The sequence below is a fragment of the Mizuhopecten yessoensis genome, unplaced genomic scaffold (assembly GCF_002113885.1).
Source record: "Mizuhopecten yessoensis strain PY_sf001 unplaced genomic scaffold, ASM211388v2 scaffold7473, whole genome shotgun sequence".
Taxonomy (NCBI): domain Eukaryota; kingdom Metazoa; phylum Mollusca; class Bivalvia; order Pectinida; family Pectinidae; genus Mizuhopecten; species Mizuhopecten yessoensis.
In genome coordinates, this window is record NW_018407065.1 from 1,693,469 (window position 1) to 1,717,948 (window position 24,480).

The following is a 24,480-nucleotide window of genomic DNA, read 5'->3' on the forward strand; positions in this document are numbered from 1 at the left end:
ATATCCGCGAACAAAGGCAGCGTCTTACAACCATCTCTATAACGGCAAAACACTGTGTTAACTGTCCTAACGTGTAAAGTAACAAGTCGAAATATCCGCGAACAAAGGCAGCGTCTTACAACCATCTCTATAACGGCAAAACACTGTGTTAACTGTCCTAACGTGTAAAGTAACAAGTCGAAATATCCGCGAACAAAGGCAGCGTCTTACAACCATCTCTATAACGGCAAAACACTGTGTTAACTGTCCTAACGTGTAAAGTAACAAGTCGAAATATCCGCGAACAAAGGCAGCGTCTTACAACCATCTCTATAACGGCAAAACACTGTGTTAACTGTCCTAACGTGTAAAGTAACAAGTCGAAATATCCGCGAACAAAGGCAGCGTCTTACAACCATCTCTATAACGGCAAAACACTGTGTTAACTGTCCTAACGTGTAAAGTAACAAGTCGAAATATCCGCGAACAAAGGCAGCGTCTTACAACCATCTCTATAACGGCAAAACACTGTGTTAACTGTCCTAACGTGTAAAGTAACAAGTCGAAATATCCGCGAACAAAGGCAGCGTCTTACAACCATCTCTATAACGGCAAAACACTGTGTTAACTGTCCTAACGTGTAAAGTAACAAGTCGAAATATCCGCGAACAAAGGCAGCGTCTTACAACCATCTCTATAACGGCAAAACACTGTGTTAACTGTCCTAACGTGTAAAGTAACAAGTCGAAATATCCGCGAACAAAGGCAGCGTCTTACAACCATCTCTATAACGGCAAGACACTGTGTTAACTGTCCTAACGTGTAAAGTAACAAGTCAAAATATCCGCGAACAAAGGCAGCGTCTTACAACCATCTCTATAACGGCAAAACACTGTGTTAACTGTCCTAACGTGTAAATTAACAAGTCGAAATATCCGCGAACAAAGGCAGCGTCTTACAAACATCTCTATAACGGCAAAACACTGTGTTAACTGTCCTAACGTGTAAAGTAACAAGTCGAAATATACAATACACTATTGGTATATACGGAACATGTCATACATTCCGATTCGATCGTCAAAGCATGCTTTACCAAATAAAGTATTTATTTCTTCTCAACAAATATGGGATGGGTATCATAGCGGCTTTGCTGTAACATTCAAGAAGAAGATGGCATTGTGGAAAAAAAGACAATTAAATTGTAGAGCCAACCCAAAGTAGAACAACGCTAACAATGTCTTGTGCCAAAGAGCCTTTCAAACCCTGTGTGAGGCCTATCTTGAATAACCTTGAAAAATAACTCAAAAATTGCTGAAAGCACGCTGGTGTAAAATAGCAACATATACAAATTAACATAAACTTTGCACGAAATGTAATCTTTGTAACACGGTTTAACTGTTTGACTGTTGGACTTGGGGAGCGAACCAGTACTGAACAGAGTACTAAATATGTGCCATAAAACTGTTTCTGAAATATTATGACTTGTGTTCGGTGGCATAACCTTAAATTACGAGACAGGCAATACCGACAAAAATATGTTTGTATCTTCATCATTTCCGTAATTACAACCTAAATGTCAAAGTAAGAACATTTCCCCTATTCTACCACTTCCGCTTCTGGTTAACCTTTCCTGCTTTAGTTCAATAGTAGCCTAGGAATGTGGTAGTTTCGGTAGAAATCGATGAGTATCAATGTTGCCGATGTCATTACCGCAGGTATCGTTAGACCTCGGTATAATTAGAGTCCGGTGATGTATACTAAGATAATTACACTGAACTTTTATCTCCGCTATTGATCTCCACAGTCATGACCTAATTGCATACGTGTATATAGGCCTCACTCGATAGTTATCATTATGGTTATACAGTGCGCTGTTGTTTATGATCAGTTCAACAAAATGACTGTCTTCTATCTTCAATCAGAATAATTTAACCTTCTGTAGTCTGTAATATCACAAACAAAACACCTGGTAACAGTTAGTGTATTTTTTGGTACGCTCTGGTGACCGAATCTTTTTCACCACATGCTTTGTTATAACCACTGATCACTGACTATTGTTGGTGTTTATTTTGTTTTACTATTTGGATGGCAATATTTTGCATTAAATCTTTAAAAAAGAAAGTGGAAAGTGACAGGTTGAACATACCATCAAGGACAAGGAACTTTGAAAGTTTTGATCACAAAACCTGGAACTGTTTTGTCACAAAACATGACAACCTCGAAAAGGCACATAAAAATGTTTTCAATATCGGCCATTGATCATTGATAAATGACAGGATGAAGGAAAGCTCACACATAACGTATTTCTGTAAGAAAACATCTGGGCTGGCTTAGTAGATAGTGTTTTACACCGTTATATATATCAAACCATGGACTATTGCCATGGAGAACTCTCAAGGAGAATAAGACAAGTGGCTACAGTAGAGAAAGCGCTTTCTGCGTCACTGACAACTCCTGACATGTAAATCGCGGCCAAATCAAATAAATGGCATGTCCTCTATTCGGGACCAGAGTAATGATAACGAACAACAAGGATAAAAAAAGCATAGTAAAAAGATCGACCTTCATATCACACAAAAGTAGCATATTTTCGAATGAGAACATGCAGTCGACATATACCACAAAAATGATAATATTCGGAGCATGGTCTAGACTATCAAATCACATGTAACATGTTAACATTCAACGTAGGGGATGTTATTATCAAAAAAGGAAAGTTAACGATCGGAACATCTTCACGCTAAATCGTATGGATTAGTAGTTAGCCTTCTCTGTTGCTATTTTTTTAAATTTAAGATCGAGTATTCCGGCTTATGAAGATTTTGTAGCGTCCTAGTTTTCGTGTTCATGACGTTATGTACGATCGATGATGTCACTAAATCTCTTGCTATTAAAAATTAGACATCATCAATAACATCGAAAGGAAAAAATATCAAGTATAATTTTTTTTGTATCTACATGTAATTTCAGGCTAAGCAATCTACACGCCACTTTGAATATTGGTTATTTTTAAGAGGTGGTTTAAACGACTTAATCGGAAAGTCAGTTTCAAGTCGATGACATTGAAGACCATCTGCCTGACCTGAACACAATGATAATAAATCAAAAGTCACATTTTGTCGCAAGAACCAGTCCATTACGCAACATAAGCCATACTATTCTAAAACGATAATTTTCTCGTGTAACGTCATGCTGACGTAACGTATACTATAAACATTTAAGTACCGCCATTAAACCATGAGAAATAGATGACACATTGAACTTGACGCTTGGTACCGAAATAGAGTCATGGTTAATATCAAATCTGAAAGCTGGTGCCAGTTGACATCCGACTGTTTTTAATGTTAAGCCAAGTAATAACAAACGTCATACATAGTCTGTTTTTGTGTTGTACTTTCTTCTAAGCTTCAGCATCGATTGCCTACTGTCAATGAGCATGTTTGTTCAGTTAAACACCGTATGCACTCCTACTTCCAGCAGCGCATTATTGTTTTCAACAAAAATCAATACAGCATAGAAAAAAGTTTCCCGTACATTACCAGCGTAAATTTCTTAATAACCCATCGAGATTACACAGGGTATATACTTCTAGCAGGCAATGAATAATAGATAAAAAGGGGGTAAACGAAAGTGGAAATGACACTACTGTATTATCTCAATTATCGGTTTTATGGATAATTGTTAGCGACAACGAGACTCATTTACGGTATTATAGAGACATTTCACGACACACCGTCACCACTTACGGCCGTAGTGCACGCCCATGATTACCCAAACATCCATGCGTTACTATTTTACGATCAGCTCTTCATTTGTTATTGGAAACGGTATTTCCTCGGGTCCACGATCATTGGCACTACTAGGTTCAGGTCATGAAAAGACATATGCAACGTGTGTTATAAATGTAAGGTTTATTTTCAGTGGCGGACCCAAGGGTGTTGCCCTAGTTGCCCGGGCAACACCCTTTTTCCTGTGTCCAAAAATAATCTGGACGAAGGTTTTTTGAAGATTTTCCTCTGTTTCATATGGGATTTCCTTCCAATATCAACCATCCCTTGAATTATGATTTTCTATGGCTTCCCCTTGCCAGCAGTTTGAATATCTATATATGCCCAAGGGTGTTGCCCAAACAAGGAGTCCAGTACTTATACTCTAAACAATAGGGGATTAATCCTCTATTGTCTATATATGAGTAGGGGTTCCAGTCAGGTCAGTGGTCAAGGCTCACAGGACTGACTCTACCTAATCTTATTGTTCTAATGTCACGGTGTGGTGATCACCCTTTCAGTTGAAAGAGGACTATACCATCTGTTGGAATTAGGTATATAGGTATAGTGTTATTTCAAAGGGAGAGTTCATTCATGATAGAAAAATCTGTATTTTCACTTGTGGTTTCATGTACACATGATGCATACAATTTCACAATAAAAGACAAACAGTTAAATCATAATTCATATTTATGACAAAATAAATCAGATTGTTTTAACCAAAACCCTACATTTTTACCATTTTTTAGAGAATTTGTTAACACTCGCTCCGCTCGGCCGTCATAAGATATAAATACTATACGTTATAAAAATATAACCTGGAAAATACCGCAAACTCAGAAAACTATTCTACGCCTCATTCGATCTGTTTGACAATAGAAATAATGTCCGATAAATTCTTGCTTTCTACGCTCGTCAGTGCTTGAAATAGTTAGTATTACAATCTTCAGGAAATCAAATTCGGCTCGCTCCGCTCGGCACGGAAAATATAAGTGTCACATTCTCAGAAATAATGAAGTTCTATGTGATATTTTTTTGGTGCCAGAATGTAGTATCATGTACAACCAACACGAAAATTCAAATTTATTAGTTTTAGATACGGAAGATCAATCAATCATAACTTACTGAGGTACTGTTTGCAGCGCTTAAGTCTCTTAAAAACACATTCAATATGTTGAGACCTTTGCTATTAAAATGCAATACATTGTATTAGAAAGATGTTTCTAGAAATCATATATTTTGACGCATGATAGACACAAAACACACATCTTACCAGTATGCAGTACATGTCATTTATTATTATGATATATTCACATTTCAAGGAATGTCATGACACGTGGTTAATGACTATGTGAATAAGATTTTATCAAAGTGACATTGACGTTTTGCATGCATAGTTCTTGACGTTCATTCAAAAGAATGAGAATGATGAGGAATCATATTGGTAAGAAAACAAAAGCCAATCGTGGACTTTTCCTCAACATGGAAGTTAGCTGTCTAATTTTAAGCGTTCCGAAATGAACCTGTCTCGAAGGAGACATGCTGATTGTATCTTAGTTCCCCAAAGAAGCTGGGCGAAGAAGAGTAATCAGTCGAAATGGTCATGCTCTGCTTTGGTAGGCGGTGGTTTGTAGATTGAATGCTAATTAAACCCCATAAAGAAAATTAAAGGAAATGTTTCTGACAGAGTTTGCGTGCTGAGACAGAAAATGCACTTATTTAGCATATCTGTAGGAATGCATGACAATTGGCGGGTTCTGTTTTGTTTTTATCTTTTACTAATTCTCAAGTCACAAAACTCAGTAATGGATAGTGACAGATTTCGTTTCGTAGGAGAAAACAATACTATATAGGCATATTAAATTAACCATAGCTTCATATCTAGATATATGTTTGCCTGTCCAGATACCAACTTTCACATGCATCATTAAAATCCATTATGCTGTCACAAAGCAAATCAAGTTCCTGGAAATTTCTTGAATTGTCAATTGTTAAAAAGTTGTCTGTCAATTTACGTCGCTTTATATTCAAGACATCGTAGACTTATATAAAGACATGCATTTCTTCCAAAGCATTTTCTATTTTGTATTGTATTTGTCACATTTATGTTTTGCTAATCATTGCAATACTAATTTTTATATCATAGGCCGCCAATGGTTCTTCAATCAATATGTAAAAGTCATGTGCATAGATAAGTTGGCTTGGTTATCGTCCTATTAGAGCTAAGGTAATTTATTGACCTATTTACGTGTATGTTATGTATGTGTGTGTGTGTGCTAGAGGTGGTATGTCGGCGTATTTGCCTCCTTGCTATAGCACGGATCTGAGTCAGACTTAAGAGTGCTACTTCACAGATATACCACACCTAAGGAATCCAACACAGTATTCACCCGATGACATTATAACGGGTATTTAAAGTGTGTTGTATTGTTCTAATGGGGTCCCCAATCACTGTAATGTTGCTGGGTATCGTATTGGCCATGCGTATATTTTGAATATCGTTTTAAATTGCTATGTAATTTATTGGCCACGTGTGATTAGCTTACAATTTTGAAAATTGAAAAGGGATCTTTAATTTCTGTGTCTGTTACCGGACATTAGCTTTTTATCTACCGACTATTGTCATTCCGTAAGAAAGTGTCTTATATCCTTCGTTATACGCAATGGAACATGTGACCAATCCAAAGATGCTCAGAACATAGCTTAGGTAGACATGTAAGGAGTGGATCTAGTTTTTTGGTCTTTGATTTCAAATTTCTGATTATCCTGCACAATTTGCTGTAGCTGCTAGATTTGTCAGTGGTCAGCCATTAATATTGTCACACAAACTTATCAACGTCCGCCTTCATATCCGCAAGACCAAAGATTTGCCTGACGGTAATGGTTTTTATTTATGAAGAGCACGTAAAACTTTTTAGGCAAGTCCTTTTCAGTTGGACAGCTTGTAATGATTAATTCTCCTTTTTGAACCATTGAGTTCTTGGTTATTTTGTAAATTTGTATTCTACGTTCCAAATTTTGCGATCATATCTGTGTAATTATCCCTTTGCAGTGTATGAGCAACGAACTCACCAGCCAACATTGCTTATCTGCTGATGGATAGTCAATCTCGCTCTCCGTCCCAATGTCTCCGCTTTCAGACATTTCCGTTTTTTGACTTCTCGGCGCTCTTCTTTGCTTCGTGGGGCATTTGATTTCATTGGAATCCTTTTGTCCCGTAGTTGTTGGCGTTTTACATCTTCGATACAAGAGTTCCACGAGATGCTCTATCCAACAACTGTAGCCTTAAGGGTGTGAGCAGACCCTAGATCTTTGATGAAATCTAGTACAGATATAAAAAGTACTTCTTGAGGCGGACAATCTAGTCTTTTACAGGTGAACCTTATGGATTTCCTTCACCGGCGTTATGACACGTATATACAACCGACGCTACAAGGTTCATTTCCTTGTGATATCAGTATCGAACGAGTGTGTGGCCACGGGTGAGTGTTGGTACCATCAAATGTTACACCAGGCTATGAACATTGTGTAAGTTGGAGAACTGGCGAATCGGCATCGGAAGGATAATGATAAAAAATTTTCAGTCATCAATAATAATGATCTCACATTGTATTATAGGTTGGTAATCAAAGTAGGTTTCTTATGCCGTTTCTTGTATATGGAGACGGCCTTTATATGACGCACAGTCTAAAATCTAAATAGCAAGCAATAACAACATTAAATATGCCTACAGTGTGTACACATGTCGTCATGAACAGAAATAAGACTTACTAGTATGTCTTTCTTCAAAAGCAGAGCTAACCACCACTGCTGTTGGTTCCATCTCGGCTAACATTTTGTCATCGATACCAGCTTACTAGGTCAAAAATGCATATCCCGTAATGCAATAAAATCGCCAATAGACTATGACTTGTTCGTAGCCGACCGAACGGTATTTCAGGGACCTCCGATTAGGTTGAGCAACTGTCATTGAACGTGCTGTATCTGGCCAAATCATATTTTGTTTCGATGAGTCGGTTAATGCAAACTATGGACAACTTTTATGGGCGCCTTCATGGTCTCATTCGGAAATATTATATACAGAAATTCTTTTCAGTGGTGCTCGGATATAGTTTCTTTGCTGAAGTGTGTTTGACAAAAGCCGGAATACACTTCTACTGCTCTTGAGGTGTAATGCTATACTTTAATATAACTTCAACTGAAAAGAAACATCGTCATATTTTGAATTTTGGAAACGCTGCATGTATGTATGCCACTACAACAAAAACACGAAACACGAATGTCATTAGTTCTAGACATTTATTTACTTGATATGAGGAATGGTAATTTCCGGACGGCTTCATTCAAAATCTGGATCCCGGATATTGCTTTACACCTGTTTTGATATATCCTTCCATGGAAAGCAACGAACGAAAAGCTGTTTAGAAACAATGGCGAAATTATCGTCACAACTGTTAACAAAAACCTCTTTAACACAAAACTTAAAATAACTCATTGTTGTGGAGGTCTTAAGTGTTAAATACAAATTATGCATGCAATCGCAGATCCTCGTGTAAAATAATTGTCGTTTTAAAGTGGATGTTCATGTAGGTCACATATCAAAAGAGTTAGAATCATGTTTTTAAGTTGCAATCTCGCAACCATAAAATCCTTTTGCTGATTATAACTAAGCAGATTAAAATAAGGAGTTGCCATGCCTTTTGTAACACAACGCATTCACCGATAGTAACGCAAAAGAAACCGATAATACTTTTGTTATAGCATCGATCACAACGTGTAACATCAGTTTCTGTTTTAGATCATATCTTCATAAATTCTAAATTTATTTCTTTTATCTGATGAATTATCAACTCAGCAATGCCATTTCATGGTCATATAGTAGACATGCTAGGTTTGCCGACAGAAACTATTCTTTAAAATTATCTAAAACTACAATACAAAGCTGAGATACTGCCTTTTTCTATTTCGCTGAATCTGCATGTTATTGTGTGGCTCGAGGTTAATACCCTCTTATTATAGTCAGTCAGGTTTGATGCCTTGAAACCAACCTTCCTAAAACACAAGTTGTTTACACTCTAGAAGCCCGCTAATAGACTCAAAATGTATATTTACGGAATTGTCTGAACGTTCTGTACCAGCGGCCATGTTTATAATGACGCTCACGATCCATCAACGTGTCACTATATCTAATACAGAAGAGTTCTACGTCCGCTGTCAACTTTGTCTCCATTGTACCCGCTAATCAAATCAAACCGCAGTTGTCTTGGCCGTTCCTGATAAATGGCTGCGGATAGGTCGTAATGAGGTTAGGCTAAAGGACTTATGACCGAAGAACGCCTCTGACAGGTTATGGCTTGGCTTTCTAAGGATTTATGTGTCCCAAATTTGGGGACAAGAAGAGAATATGCAGCGAAACCCATGCCGTTATTTCTGGTTAACTTGACATGTTTTTATATTAAAAGTACTATCACTATGCACCTACACCTTGATTATATTTTCATCGAATAAGGCGTGACCTTTTTACAGAACAACACTCAAGTATGGCATGGTTTCATCCTAAACCTGTTTGTGTAGTCTTTGATCATACAATGTGCATGATTTCAAAAGTGTGCTGAGTAAATAAGGAGCACCTGTCGCCTTAACTCATATAAACAGGTAGGCCTAACAGGGAATTAGCTTTCATCTATCTGTCCTAATTCCTCTTTAACACTAAGTGAAAACGCTGAGCGAATAAAGATCACCTATCTTCCCCGACTCCTAGTAACGGATGGCAGGTACTTCTACATCAGCTATCTATCCTATTTCTCCCTTTAACGCTAAATGCTGAGTAAAGAAGGATCAACTATCGTTTCGACACCTACGAACAGATGACAGGGACTTCGCTTTCATCTTGCTGTCCTATTTATTCCTTAAACACTAAATGCGTGCCGAATTATAAAATATTACCTATTGCCTTGACTCCTAGTTACAGATACCAGGGATTTCGCTAACATTTGTTTTTCCTCATCCTCTATTTAAGTGTAATGAACTAATTAGAATCACCTATCACCTCAACTCCTAGTGACACGTGACTGATTTTTTGCTAGCATCTATCTGTCCTATTTATCACTTAAACGATAAATGATAAATTAATAAGGATCACCTATCGCACCACTTCTTAATAACGGTTGACTGAGCTTTTGTAAGTCTCTATTATCTGTATTGTTCTTCCATTAACACCAAATATTTGCGTATGATATCACGGGACCCCGTCGAATGTTTTGCACTGATGTGTAAATGTAAAAGATGGGCTTATTGACTCATATTCCAGGATTACATGCATAACACGTTTTATCTAGCAGGCGTAATAAGTAGAAGGTAGTAGTGAAGGCGTGCGCCCCGATAAAAGCGGATCTAAATAATAGATGTCATTCACATCTTTACAAGCAAAGATTTTATTGCACGAAGAATGTATAATAACGTTACTATCCAGCGCTTTTTGGTGTAATATTTTTGTTTTGCAACGTAAGCTATTAACGTTATCTTCACAACACCGCTACGATGTACATGTTCTAGTAAAAATCTGAATAAAGCGAAAAAGGGGACGCAGAGATAAGCAAATTATGAATAAAGTGATTGTCACGTAGCCAATAGGCTACAAAAATAGTTCCCCGGATTTAATCGCAACGGTTTATCTTAAACAATTGTCATTAAGCAAGCAATGATGGTCACTTTGTAAAGCCGAACAAAAAACCCAAAATGTCGCCAGGAAAACAGTTTTTGGAAGTGTTGTAATAATAATTATTCAAAACCTGTCATATGAAGGAAAAGTTAGTAAACCCTTCTTTTACGCAGGTATCTGGACAATCCTTATGGTGATATCGGTAAAACCCTTTGACTTTATTGAACATGACACTCGTTCATCAGAAGATATCAGGACAACAGTCCTTTGTGGCGACATGTTCGGAAAAACGTATCGTTGTTGAAGTGTGACCAGTGCAACCCTTGTATAATCTCGTCGGGGCAAAACTCACGATGGAGATCCCGGGGCAGTCATTCTTATGGAAATCTCAGGAGAACCCTTCTCGGTAACGATTTATCAGGACGACTCTTCTTAATAGAGGTGTTATCAAAACAAGTTTTTTTCAAGATGTGCGACAGTCCATCAATGTTTTGAAAATTATTTTTAAGCAGATCTGGTCAAACACCCTATATCATTTTCGAATTATAAATCAATACAAAATATCATTATATCGAGTTTTTGAGTGCAGCTCTTCATGCTCAAATGCATTCTATTTCATATTATGTTTCATTTTTTTTTGTCCATTCCCACATCGTGTGATTACTGATATCCACGTAATTTATCCATAGCCGTTTTAATAAAAAATACAATGCACCTTACATATGAATGGATGTAGTATATCACTAGACATATAATAGTAAGTTTTACACTTATACAAGTTTACGTCTTATCGTAGTCATACATATAAATTTGTTGTAATAATATTTAGCGTGTTGGTCATTTAGACTACACGTCACCCACATAAATAATAAAACTATGTCGTGACTTGGTCGTGTATACTTATATTGGACAGCTGATAGACAATATCCGTGTGACTTATAGAGCTTTACTTATCACAGATCGATAAAAAAACCTCTTAGGGATGTTTTGAGATTACATACAGTATCGGAATAGCGATATTATATATTGATGTGACTTTGCAACAGAACGGGCTTCCAGTCACATCATGGCGTGGACCGAAGTGGCCACTTTACACCTTGTAAGAGGCAATAAAAAACCCGAATCCTGTTTCGTATCTCTAAAGTGCCGACAGGAAGAAAAGTTCTTTTAGTAAATTGAGAATATCGATGCAAGTAAATTTTTTAAAACATTCAAGTTCTTTAACATTGCAGTTGTTTTTTTCCACACTGTAAAACATATATCATAAATGCGGGACGTGTCATACATTTTTCGTCATTAAAACATTCCACTTGCTCACATTATTGTAAAAATATCTGTTTTGTGTTCACGTAACACGTTGACGCTTAAACATACTCTTAATTGCCTTGGCCCAACACCGACCTTGACCTGCACGCGTAGGTTTACGAGTCCAAAGGCAAAGTGGTTAAGGGATTTAGGGAACCACGACAAGTGACGGTGCCGATAAGTCTGATGCTAAGCGGGATTGTTCCGAATCAATGTCAACACATGTAAGGATGAATAGATATAGAAGTCAAACATAGGACAAGTTAGGATTATAACGCGGGGTTCGAAGAAGCGGGACAACAAATTAAAGCTTATGCGAATCACATATAAATTAAGCGCAGGACAGAGTGTTCAAAGCATGGCTAGCTTACCGATTCGGTATGAAATAAGATCGGTGTCTGATGTTTAAGATATGTCTCAAAATGTACAGCTTTTTTTCCTGTGTGTTCGTTACCGGCTGAATATTCTATAGATGCAGTTTTAAGGTAGAATGTCAAGATTAATAAACATTTTATATACTCGATGGAATTATCACGTCAAGTTGCTGTAAGCTAACAAAACTTAGGACAACCTGATCCAGCAGTCGATTAAGTCAAGTTCATCATTCTATTAATTTGACATTTATGTTGAATAATTATATTTAGTTTAAGACAATAATGATAATTATTTTTCTTTAAAGAAACAAAAATGCCCAAAGCACCGATCCTCATTTAAGACTTGTAATTGTTTTCTTTTTTCTTTTTCAACAAATCATTACTAATCATTAATCAGTTTTAGTGTTTAATTTCCTTTCTTGAAACTTGAACCGGAATACCAACGGCTGACAAAACTACGACGATGATAAAATAATGATGTCACATTATAGCCTTAAGTGACGCTAAAATTTTAGAAACTCCATCTTGTTTCAATTTGTATATTTGACGTGCAGATAACAACTGAATAGTTCGAGTCAAAAGAAGCTCTGGCTTAATGGAGGTAATACAAAACCTTTTCATACTCTATGACCAGAAGACTGGTTAAATCACTATAATAAGTCTCGTTCGGTATGCAAGAAATACCGTTACACCATTAATTTATATTTACATTTGTACTGTAACCAACTATATGAACATTACCAACAGAAATGCATTTCATTCGAGTATGAAAGCAGAAACTCTCGTGACGTAACACGTGGTTTACTTATGACGTCACAGATTAACACAACTGTTTAATGAGAGAATTGTCGCTTCGCTTCGGATAACATGGAAATAACATTTGCCCCTGCGTCAAACGCTCAAGTGACTACAATTAATTATTTGCGCCAATTTTAGTTAAATTGGGCTGTTCCGCCAATGTCGTTTAAAGGACAACGCATATACAAAACGCAGTAAATACTTAAATAATTTAAAAACAAATAAATAAAATTAATCAATTGTTCCATAGTAAAAATGTAAATATATGGATTGAACGGCGTTTTAAAAATTTCATGCCGGTATTGCATGAAGCCTTAGCGGGCTTCATGCAATATGGATGTACCCGATTTGCGTTCATACCGGCTTGAAAATAATAACAAAAACGCCGTTCAGTCCCTATATAAACAACATACCTCTGGTCCGAGATCTTCTTTGTTAATACTGGTCACTAATTCCTTCAGGAAGCTGTCCAGTTCTTTACCCTCTATGTATCCATCACCTACAAGAGAAAGAGAACATAAGACTCGGAGTATAAGTTATACACATTTAAACGACAAATCAAGCAGGGACTCATGTTGGTTTTTTCCCCAAAAGGGTAGCATTTAAAAAGGCTTAGACTGATATCCGATCCATCTGATTAAATATTAAAACATTTTATTGAAATATAAAAAAGAACAGCAATTTAAAGAAAATATGCAAACAAATAGTACAATAAAGCAGTAATTTGTCCATACACATACACACATACGTAAAAATAGTTACGAGATATCACGAAAACAGACTTGCGTGTAATACTAATTTCTTAAGACAACCCATACCTTCCGTTTTATATTTTTAACATTCTTTCGCGGGCAGAGCTGATTGCAAATTCAAGTAACTCGGGTACAATAGCTACATATCTGTTTCTTGTTTATTTTTACAATCGGATGCTCAGGAAAGCGTGTAATATTAATTTCTTAAGACAACCCATATCTTCCGTTTTATATTTTTGACATTCTTTCGTGGGCAGAGCTGATTGCAAAATCAAGTAACTCGGGTACAACAGCTACATATCTTTTTCTTGTTTATTTGTACAATCGGGTGCTCGGGAAAAATAAGTTTTCATGGAATTGAAATTGGAAGAGCTGTCAAGCTCAAGCGTGACGTAAAGACATTTTATTCATAGTGAAGCGTATATCGTAAGACTCAACTCTATGTATGAAAATACACGTTTATCCTGTGGGATACCAATGTGAGATTAAGGGGAAATATTACTCCTATTTGATGAAAACAGTGAAATCTGAAACCAAGAGTAAAACATTTGAGGTTCTAAGACCGGAGTTGGAATTATGAGTCCAATCCAACGCTCTATCATCAATGTGAGATCAAGAATTGATTGCGCGACCCTATTGTGATATGGTTACAGTGCATAAAGTGATGACGTTGGATGACGCGACCCTATTGTGATATGGTTACAATGCATAAAGTGATGACGTTGGATGACGCGACCCTATTGTGATATGGTTACAGTGCATATAGTGGTAACGTTTGATGACGCAATCTTATTGTGAGGTGGGAAAACGTTTCAGAAAAGAAAATAGTGTGAGTAGTGTTTCCCTAAATAGATAAAGTCAGATTGATCATATCTTTAGCAAAAACGGAAGTGCGCCTAAGATATTTGGAGGAAAGTTTTTCTCTCTTATCTCTACGTGTATACATTTTAATTATACCATTGATATAACGTATTTTACCCCTCTTTCCTTGTTTATATTTCATATAATCGAGGTTAAAGATGGTATGTAGAATATTTAGTATCTTTCTTATTGTCAGTGTCGATTTTTCTAAAAAAAATCGGTTTGAGTCATTCGCTCTGTAGGCACGAAGGGTATGGAAACCTACACTCATGGATGCTATTTCCATATCCTCTTCATGTGTATGATGAACTCTCACATTTAAGATATCAGGGATGCTTGTATATTTTAACGTCTGGCCAACACTTCATGCGACAGAACGAGATGAGAGGAACACTTTATATTACACAAACTGTGCCGTTTTGATCTTATATCCAACCTTTTCAGGGTAGGACACTTCTGACACAGGAATGTGTATTCACTTGCAATTTTAATAATGGGTTCGGTAAGATAAGGCTAAATTAGCCTTGTTTTAATCATAGAAGTAGCTAATAAGGACTTAATTGGTCTCGGTAAGCACGGTGGCGGCAATTGCTTCAAGTGTCATGCATATTGCATGAATGAAACACGTGGGGCATTGATCCATAGTATAGTACCCTCTACACTTATTGCTCTGGTGTGAAGGAGACCTGAAGAGTTGTTTCCCCGAGATAAATCATATTTCCCGAGGGCGAACCCAAGGGAAACATGATTTGACGAGGGGGAACAACTCTTCATGTCTCCCTCACACTAGGGCATTGACTGTTTTATTATTCCGAAATACCATCTGTGGAGTATGTGTTATATACACATAACAAAATACATCAACATTAGGCAATGTAACGAGCCCTTGTGTTTTCACTGTTGTGACTGACCTGTTTGCGCTTAATTCATTAGGTCTGGTAGCAAATATATGCACTACCAATACCTATCACTGTTAGTGTTTTGATTTTATATCAAATTAAACAACAATAACAGTCCTTCAAGTTCTTCATCTGTTGGAAGGTGGAATCTCCCGTTCGCAGCCATTGTTGATGGTGTCGTCCGGAACACATCGGGTGTTAGAGAGTCTAACTCGTCAAATAATGTGTGAGGAGTTCCGAGAAGGATACTCGACAGGGAAAATGGATCGCGTGAGGGAGACTCAATGTTTTATAATCCTGTCATGTGATGTGTTTAAACCAATCAGACACGCTGTAAAATCGATGAGGAATAATAATGTTGGTTACGACATGCCGATACAGCTATGAATTTTTCATAAATATATTCAGATTTCCGACAATTGCAAATGAGCTACAATTTACCGTTGTATGAATTTGCTTTATTAAGGTATCATAACGGGTTATTTTTTATCAAGTTACACCAATGTTATATTATATTATATGGTTGTTCACTCTCGCATGGTATCTCACCAATGTTATGTTTTATGATATCATTGTTCACTCTCGCACGGTATTTCACCAATGTAATGTTTTATTATATCATTGTTCACTCTCGCATGGTATCTCACCAATGTTATGTTTTATTATATCATTGTTCACTCTCGCATGGTTTCTCACCAATGTTATGTTTTATGATATCATTTTTCAGTCTCGCATGGTATCTCACCAATGTTATGTTTTATGATATCATTGTTCACTCTCGCATGGTATCTCACCAATGTTATCTTCCATAAATCAACACAAGTAAACATGTTTGTACTTTAGTTACAGACCAGTCGTCAGCACACTTCAACAAACAGTACGTTTGTATATACGATTTTTTGTTGTATTTACAGGCCGTGTTTATAATGTGATGATGATGCATCGACCTGTCAGATAATACTCAGTCTTCCATCAGAGCTTAATGTAACATTCGCATGATTGCATGTTGCAACAAAACTTTATAAAAGGACAATGGTTTTGTTACTTCAGACCCGAACAATATAAAAAAGTTCATGTTTATATATTTTTGCCATTACCCATAACAACCGTTATAAAAAAAACCAAGAAATTATCACAGTTTTGATAGAACCATAATTCAAACTCAAAATTAACAAACTAGGGCAAAACATGAACATGGTGACCCTTCAAAAAGGAAAAATATAATAAGACTATGTGTTCCGGGAGGGTAAGCGTGTTTTACTTCATCGGCTAAAAGCGCCATGTAAATATAGGTCAAATCCAAGTTATGTCACGTCCTTACATCGATAACTCGGGTAGTGACACCAAAATCACAACATGCACCAATGAGTATACTGCAAAAACATCAACTTTCATATAACACAAAGAAATAGCCTATTTTCTAATGAGATCATGATGTTGACCATACAACTTGTCCATCGTATTCATCAACCTGCACTTTGGACACTCTGTGTTGTTAATTTGTCAGTCAGCAGGCGATATTTGTCACGGTAGTCATAATATTCGGAGCAAGATTTTTAATACCGAATTAGGGGAAACAGGGATATTACTATCAAAAAAAGGGAAAACTCACGAACGGAAAGTAGAAATCGTCAGCAAAGTAATAAGCCATCCCTCTTGGTCAGTTTGTGAGTAAAGATCGAGAAAACCGGCTGAAGTAGAAAGGTCTGTGGTGTTCTTGATTTCAAGATCATATAAAAAAATGAATCTGGAGTAAAGTTTATAACTTACATTCTGCATATTTCCAAAACATGTACAAAACAAAGATGTATTTATTCAAAAGAAACACACGGAACCTCATAAGTTATGTCTCCATGTTTATCATTTAGATTGTCTGTTTTGTTTTCAATGCTCATACTAATCAAATTTTTATAGAATATTGTCTCCAAGCATTTCACACAGAGGGTGTTTTTGTATTGATCTCCTCTTTCAAGATGTGATATTCACAAACAGACATGCATGCCTTTTTTTGTACCTGCGACCATCTGATCTATTGTTTAAACCCAGTTTATCATTCCAGACCCAGACAGACCAGTAATGTAAGCCGTGAACGAGACAACAACATGCGTCGCCAAAGGAAGTTGAGTATAGAGTGACACCTATTATAGCGACTCTTGGCCGACGTGTCAGGAGACTAAGCAATAATAGATATAATATCTTTCCAAGCTCCGACATCTTCTTCCTATACTGTGTCTCCCTTGACACCTAACAGCACCATCCTGATTAACGCAGGTCGCACCTTCCTTTCTCGACCAGTAACTGTTTTATTTTATTTTCGATAGTAAAACGACTACATAGCTCACGTTCCGTGAATCATGTCTCCAATATGTGACAAAAAGACAGAACACAATCTATCATTTTCAGACTCAGGCACGACATAACCTTACATGTCTATTAAAGCGACATAACCTTACATGTCTATTAAAGCGACATAACCTTACATGTCTATTAAAGCGACATCATGCTGTAGTCTACTCGATTGATTCTTACTAACATTACGCAATTTCTCTACCAGACTTTCCTCTCTATCCTGCTTGTTGTTTTGAGTGCAATTGGGCGATAACTACCGCGACCAATGAGACGACTAGAAACCAAACAAGAACAGTCCTTCATATGTTATCCATCATATGCAGCGTCCTTTGTTTTAGATTCAGCTTCGGATGATGACTTCCGTTAGATTTTCATCGGTATCATTTGACAAAGGCAAAACTACCAACAATTTGTATTGATCTGACCGATATTCTCCCATGTTGTAATGCTATTTTAGTATCGCCCTCACAATTATGGTATCATTGTAAATCTGTCAACAGCGATGCCGTTTTATCTTTTCGATTCCATGTTCATCACTTTTTCCGTAAAGATAAAATCGCCGGCAAAGAATGTTAATGGAAGTTACATTACCAATAATACAGCAGTGTTTCACGTGCTTTATTGTAATAAACGACAACGTTTTACACGTAGAAAATGTGTGTGGTGTTTCTCGAAGTGTGGTGGTTTTTATTATTGTCCCGTCAAATCAAGGAACGAGCGCGACAGCACTCATAGTGAACAAGTCGCCAGAAATGATAATAATTATTCGTTCACTTCCTTGCAAATGAATTGTTAAATTGTAACATGTTAAATTCATTAAATAAGGAATGATGACGGATATAACACGGTGTACAACAAATCATACCAACTTGATCTACATAAATTAATTTGTCACTATCTTGTAGAAATAACATTTTCAAACAGTGTTGGCCAAGATACACTGTATATAGCCTGCATGTTCAACAGTGATACGAAGTTAAACTTTTCCAGTAGGCGTATGTTGTTGGATCAACGTTAGAGTGAAGTAGGTGTCCATTGTCATTAAAAGTTGTCGAGATAAATACATTGTATATCAAGATATGTCGTTAACTTGCTATAATCATTTTATAAATATATCGAATGTCGGCAATATGTCAGCAATAGAAAATATATGAGTTCGTAAAATACGTTCGGGCATTTACAAACGCAGACTTTATATGTTTTTGAAGTATAGTTACTCAAAGTCGCACAGATTGGACCATAAGTGGGGAAGTAAGTCTAAATTCAATTATTTGTAAAGAGAACGGTCTTTGGAAGAAAGACAAACTAGACAGCATGGACAATAAAGGTTGGTCTGATTAGGACTGATATACACGATCAGGTTAAATGGTGTGGGTTCTGTTGATGGTGACGATATCACTTCTCGGCCAATATAAATATCTATATATCCTTTCTATTCTGATGATTATGTTAGACAGCAGTAGTGCATAGTTTCAGATTTATGAAATTTGCCACCGTCGTTCCGGAAATCTGATACAGAAAGAAATCTTAGGTCTTTAAATTATCATTATCTGTTTTTTTTTATATTAACTCAGGGACCCTGTTAAAATTGAAACTACCAGTTAGTATTAATAAGTAGATTTTATACGTATATGCCTTTAAAATGTACAGCTCAATTTTAGAGGCATAGTTTGACGGCTGGCTACATAGAAATATAGAACAGACGAAGAAAGGACGATAATTATGTGATTACTTGAATAATTATCGAGAGAAAACATTTTATTAGATTATATAATAAAACAATGTTTTATTAACTGCTCTTGATACTTCAAAGAATGGACCTTTAAAGTCAATTAATAATTATTACCACTCAGAGTAGTGACTGACAGACTCAAAATAAAAACGATATCAGAATGAATAATACCGATCCAATGCTGCAGAACGTGCGGTGTGTGGCACACCATTAAAACACGTCTCAGCGTTGCAGAATCTCAGTTGTGTGGGAACCCCTATATACATGCCATAGGGTAGCAGCATGTCATTTGTTTGGGAAATCTATAAGTAAAATATTGAATAAGGCTGACATAGGGTTATAACATTATTTTGTGTCAGGTATCTAACATTGGTTTGTGGTGTTGTGTCTGTGTGAAGACCAATATGTTGTTCGGGAATGATACCAAAAAAAGGCCAATAGTACTTCTAACTGATTCTAATCAATTGTAAAAGGCTGTGATGATGGTTAACGTTATACATATGTGTTTACTCATTATGTATACAGTGCAAATATTCCCCAACGACAATAAATTATTGTTATTCTACATGCAATAAACGACTGCGCAGCGCACCATTATTTATCTATTTTTTCCTCATATGTACATATCGAAAGCAGCATAAAATAACTGATTGATTTACGGAGTAGCTGATGAGGTGGTGACTAATAGAGAATACACACATTAGATAACGTTTGAAGCAGAAAAATGGCACAGTTCCTCCTGATTAACCCACTATATATATCATTAACTAGACAAAGGAGAAAGCGCATCCTTTATTCGAAATCATATTGTTTAAATTTATTCAGTGTAAAGCTTTATATATATTATCTGGTTTCTATCGAGGTACATGTTATGCTTTAAAAGGACGACGAGTAGTCGTTTCAATAAATCAAAACATTTGCAGATAATGGTTATTTGATTATGTCAAACAACTCTGCCAACGGCAATAGTATTGCATAACTTCTCTCCCAGATGTATTGTTTACGATGTGTTCACGAAAGTCGGTCACGCTCCAGACTCTAGTTAGATAGGTATTGGAATGCCTAGTTTTAACATCACCATTGCACGAAACGGAGTTGTTTACAGATATATTCCATGATAAATTACCTTTTTCAATTTCTGGAAACTACGGCACTGCCTAAAAAGCTATCCAAAAAGCTGCAATTGCAGTGCTTGGTGAGATAAGATGCCCTAACACGAACACCTATTAAGCTCGCAACATCTGTATCATTTTGATTTATCTGAAGTGCCTTTCGACATGGCATATCGTTGAAGTTTCAATTCAGATCACGTGTACGCACGTGGTATATTGAGTCGTTAATGTTACACCCTAAAGACCTGACGTAGTAGGTAATGATTGGGTTACGTACGTAATCCTGTCCATTAAAACAATGTCACTGGCAACAGCCTATCACAAACATGCACAACCTGAGCACTGAATATGCATGATCCACTTTAAATATTACAGGCTTACATGCATGTACAGTTTATCTTTTTGTGTTTTGTTCTGTTGACCTGAATTATGCACGATCGAGGAAGCTAATAGATAAGAAATAAAAAATAATGGAAATCATGCAATATTGTCATTAACTTGATCATTATAAAACGAATAAATATTTGTGTATTAAGTTTAAGGTTATAAGTGCGCTATCTTGTCATTTTAAGTGACATTTTTAAATAAATGTAAGATGCGACAACCAAGCAGATTGAATTTTGAAATATTTCATCGATTGAGTTTGACTGGTCGCACTACTTTGTTAAAATACGTACAAGTTCTTCTGCAAACTGCGTCAATACTTTCTTAAAAAACGGTGTCAGTATCCGAGCTAATTTGCTTCTTTGTAAAATCGTAATATTATCTTTGTTATTCAATTTTTCCGTGAGATGAATTCATAAAAATATCACAGCTGTTACGGAGTTGTGATCAGCCTGATGAGGATAGTGAACCAGAGCTATGGGAATACATGGAAATCAATCATTAGGGATCATAAGGAAATCTACTGCGGACGAGGTAAAAATGTTCAACAGGTCAATAATGCCAGCTGTTCTGACAATTTCTCATCGAGTAACTTCTTAAGCAGAAAACCTTGTCGTATAAATGAATCATAGGCATCGATTGCATACACAACACAGGTGAATCACATTCTTTCGATCATTGGATGATACTTTTTGGGGTCATGTTGACAAAAACGTGAGATAAAGCTGGCGACAAAAAGCCAGCATTTCGCTACGTACAATGGTAAGAAAATCTTCAAAGAAAATGTCCTGACATTCTGTTGGTATGGTTCATATGTAGATATGAGCATAATCAATAAAGTAACAGAAAAGACATAGACCAGCCATTAAAAAAATGCAAGAAAGTCATTTTTTGTCTTAGGTGAAATAAACACGATGTCGGCAGAAAAAATTTGCACAGGAACACGTTTCATGTAAACAACTGTATGTAAGACAGGGGTGATACACTTAATCCATATCGTTTTTCCCTAACACAGCGCCGTGTACAGTTCAATGCGTAAAGTCATAACAAACTCAGGAGTACGTATATTTTAAAATCTACTAAAATATTTTAATGAGGAAAAGGTCGTTTGATGTGTTAAATAGGCTAATGAAACCTTGAATAAGTCTTATTGTTGATCACAATTGATCGCTGATGTGAATCAGTTAAACAATATCATGGCTATGCTGTCTACTCCGACTCGTCGTGACTACAGCCGAAACAATCCTGCATCAAATGTCTACTAACACAACGTATGTCGTGATTGGTGTCCGTAAAACAGATGATATAGAGAAAACGGAACACTCTCCATTCCAGTGCATTCTGAAATGTTATCACGATCAAACAGCAGGATAATGAAAAGGACAATTCTGCATGTAATTCTCCTGTGTCTTTAGGTGTCGATACAATCACACACGCACATCTACATATATAAATACCGGCATGGAAAGGTTCCCAGGCAATCTGCCCAAACGAGCCGCAAATCAGCAACAGAACAAGTCTTGGGTGTATAAAGAGAATGTTTTAACGAGCGTCTTTGCAGGTTATAGAGGGCCACTACAAGTGAGTGCAATTTCATCCGTCTGCAGTAAAATAGAACCCAAATATCTCCTGAAGGACCAAAATTGGAACTCAGAGTCGACGCAAGCCAACAGCAGAAAAATCGGAAAACCAGGAAAGAAGGGGAATGAAAAATAAAAAAAGGAAAAAAAGGGGACAGAAGAGGGTGCTCCGGAACGTGCCGTGAATGTTTTATTTTTTTATTCAAAGACATTATGTTTCATCATATGTTCATTGTCATAGTATACGAATAAACTTTATCTATATTTTTCTTGCGTTTAGTTTGATATAAATAGGATATTAAAATACGTTTAAAATTGATCATTTTGATACTCCAGTATTCTAGGATATGAACATTTTACATTACTGATTTTATTGCAAAACCTACGTCTTTTCAAGTGATCGTACCTCATAAACATTGAAGAACAATTTAAGTGGACAATATACATATGTCTATGATATTTAGCGTTTCACATGAAATGGATCTAAAAATAAATAGAAACATTTAAACTAACAAACTTTTCATCATTTAGAAACAGTAAGTTATATTTCCACAGCTTATGGGGAAGGCCAGGGGGCCAGTAAATGAATCTGAGCCGAGAAATACCAACAAAACTCCTACTTTTATACTAATGCAGTATTTCAGAGACCACGACGACTGTGTAATAAGTAGAGTAGAGAAAATAGCGATAAGAACGATTTAGTTCATCAGACGGTCAAGCAGTTTGAACACGTGAAGAGACAACGACAGCTTCAAGATTTGTCGTTAAAAATACCAAGGTGGTTTGCTCTGAAACCAAGGTATTATTACAGAAGCGGTTTCAATAACAATTTTGTTCTGAGAAGAAACATAAACTTCGTATCTTAGACACTGTGTCAAATTAATCACCGTTTTTAGGCGTTTTCAACCTAGGAGAAACATTTAATATAAGATATTACCGACGTTGGGTAAATTGATTTTTCTTATATATGAGGTTTGCGTTCATATCTATTCATTCTTTCCTGTTTTTAGGGACAGTTACGTCGATTGATAATATCCGTCCGTCTATCGAATCGTATCAATTTCAAATTAAACCTATAAAACGCATACATCATCAGGCTCACCGTCTTCATAAAGTCGTCTCCCTCCTTCTCCTAACCTTAATAGGTGTGGCATGATATCAAATATCATTTAAATGTCATCAAATATCACATTCAAATATATGGTGATTAGATGGTAAGTCATACAGTTGACGTCATATTGCACTTTAGTGCATACTTGCATAATACATTACGATAAGGCATGTGATATTGATTAACATCATCTGTTAGGATACAGCAATAATGCATGAATATTGTATATATATTTTTATAAAACGATATAGAGTAGTTCAATTTACAATATGACACCACTTCAGGCATGGCGAGCTTTCTTGATTAAAGTCACAATGCATTAGTGACATGCTGGATTATAATTGTAGTAACAGATTTTACTATTGTTCTCCTATGCATTAGATTATGATATCGTAGGTGATCTGCATTCTTTGATTTCCACACCAGTCATTTTACTGGTTGCTACATGTGAGACAGGACACGTGTCTGACGTACCAGGTTTACCCTCGATATGTCAAGGTGATGTTGGATGTCTTTCCGTTTGTTTTGCGTCTCACTGTTGTGTGTCATGTTGTCATATCAAGTTCGCTTTTGCTTTCGTCTCAGAACGTTGATAATGTGTTATATTTTATCCTGTGTTGTGGCATTGTGGTGTATTGTCCTTGTTTGTTGTACTATTAATATTTTGTCATATTGAGTTGACACTATGTCCCATTTTGTCAAAGTGTGTTGAAGCTGCGGTATATGTTGACATAGATGAAAATGTGGTATATTTTGTCATATATGACGATATTATACACTGCCCTTTCGTGTTCCTGATGTGACATATTGTCCTCA

The 24,480-nt window shown here is 36.4% G+C and overlaps 1 protein-coding gene across 8 annotated transcripts in view; it reads right to left on the reverse strand.

Moving 5' to 3' along the window:
- The window catches only part of LOC110453618 (calbindin-32-like), a 74,201-nt gene that overhangs the window by 32,492 nt on the left and 17,229 nt on the right, over positions 1-24,480 (reverse strand). For all 8 annotated transcript variants that reach the window (XM_021502639.1, XM_021502637.1, XM_021502638.1 and 5 more), the window contains exon 2: positions 13,298-13,383. In XM_021502639.1, coding sequence (XP_021358314.1) covers positions 13,298-13,383 — 86 coding nt within the window. The remainder of the gene's footprint in view (positions 1-13,297; positions 13,384-24,480) is intronic.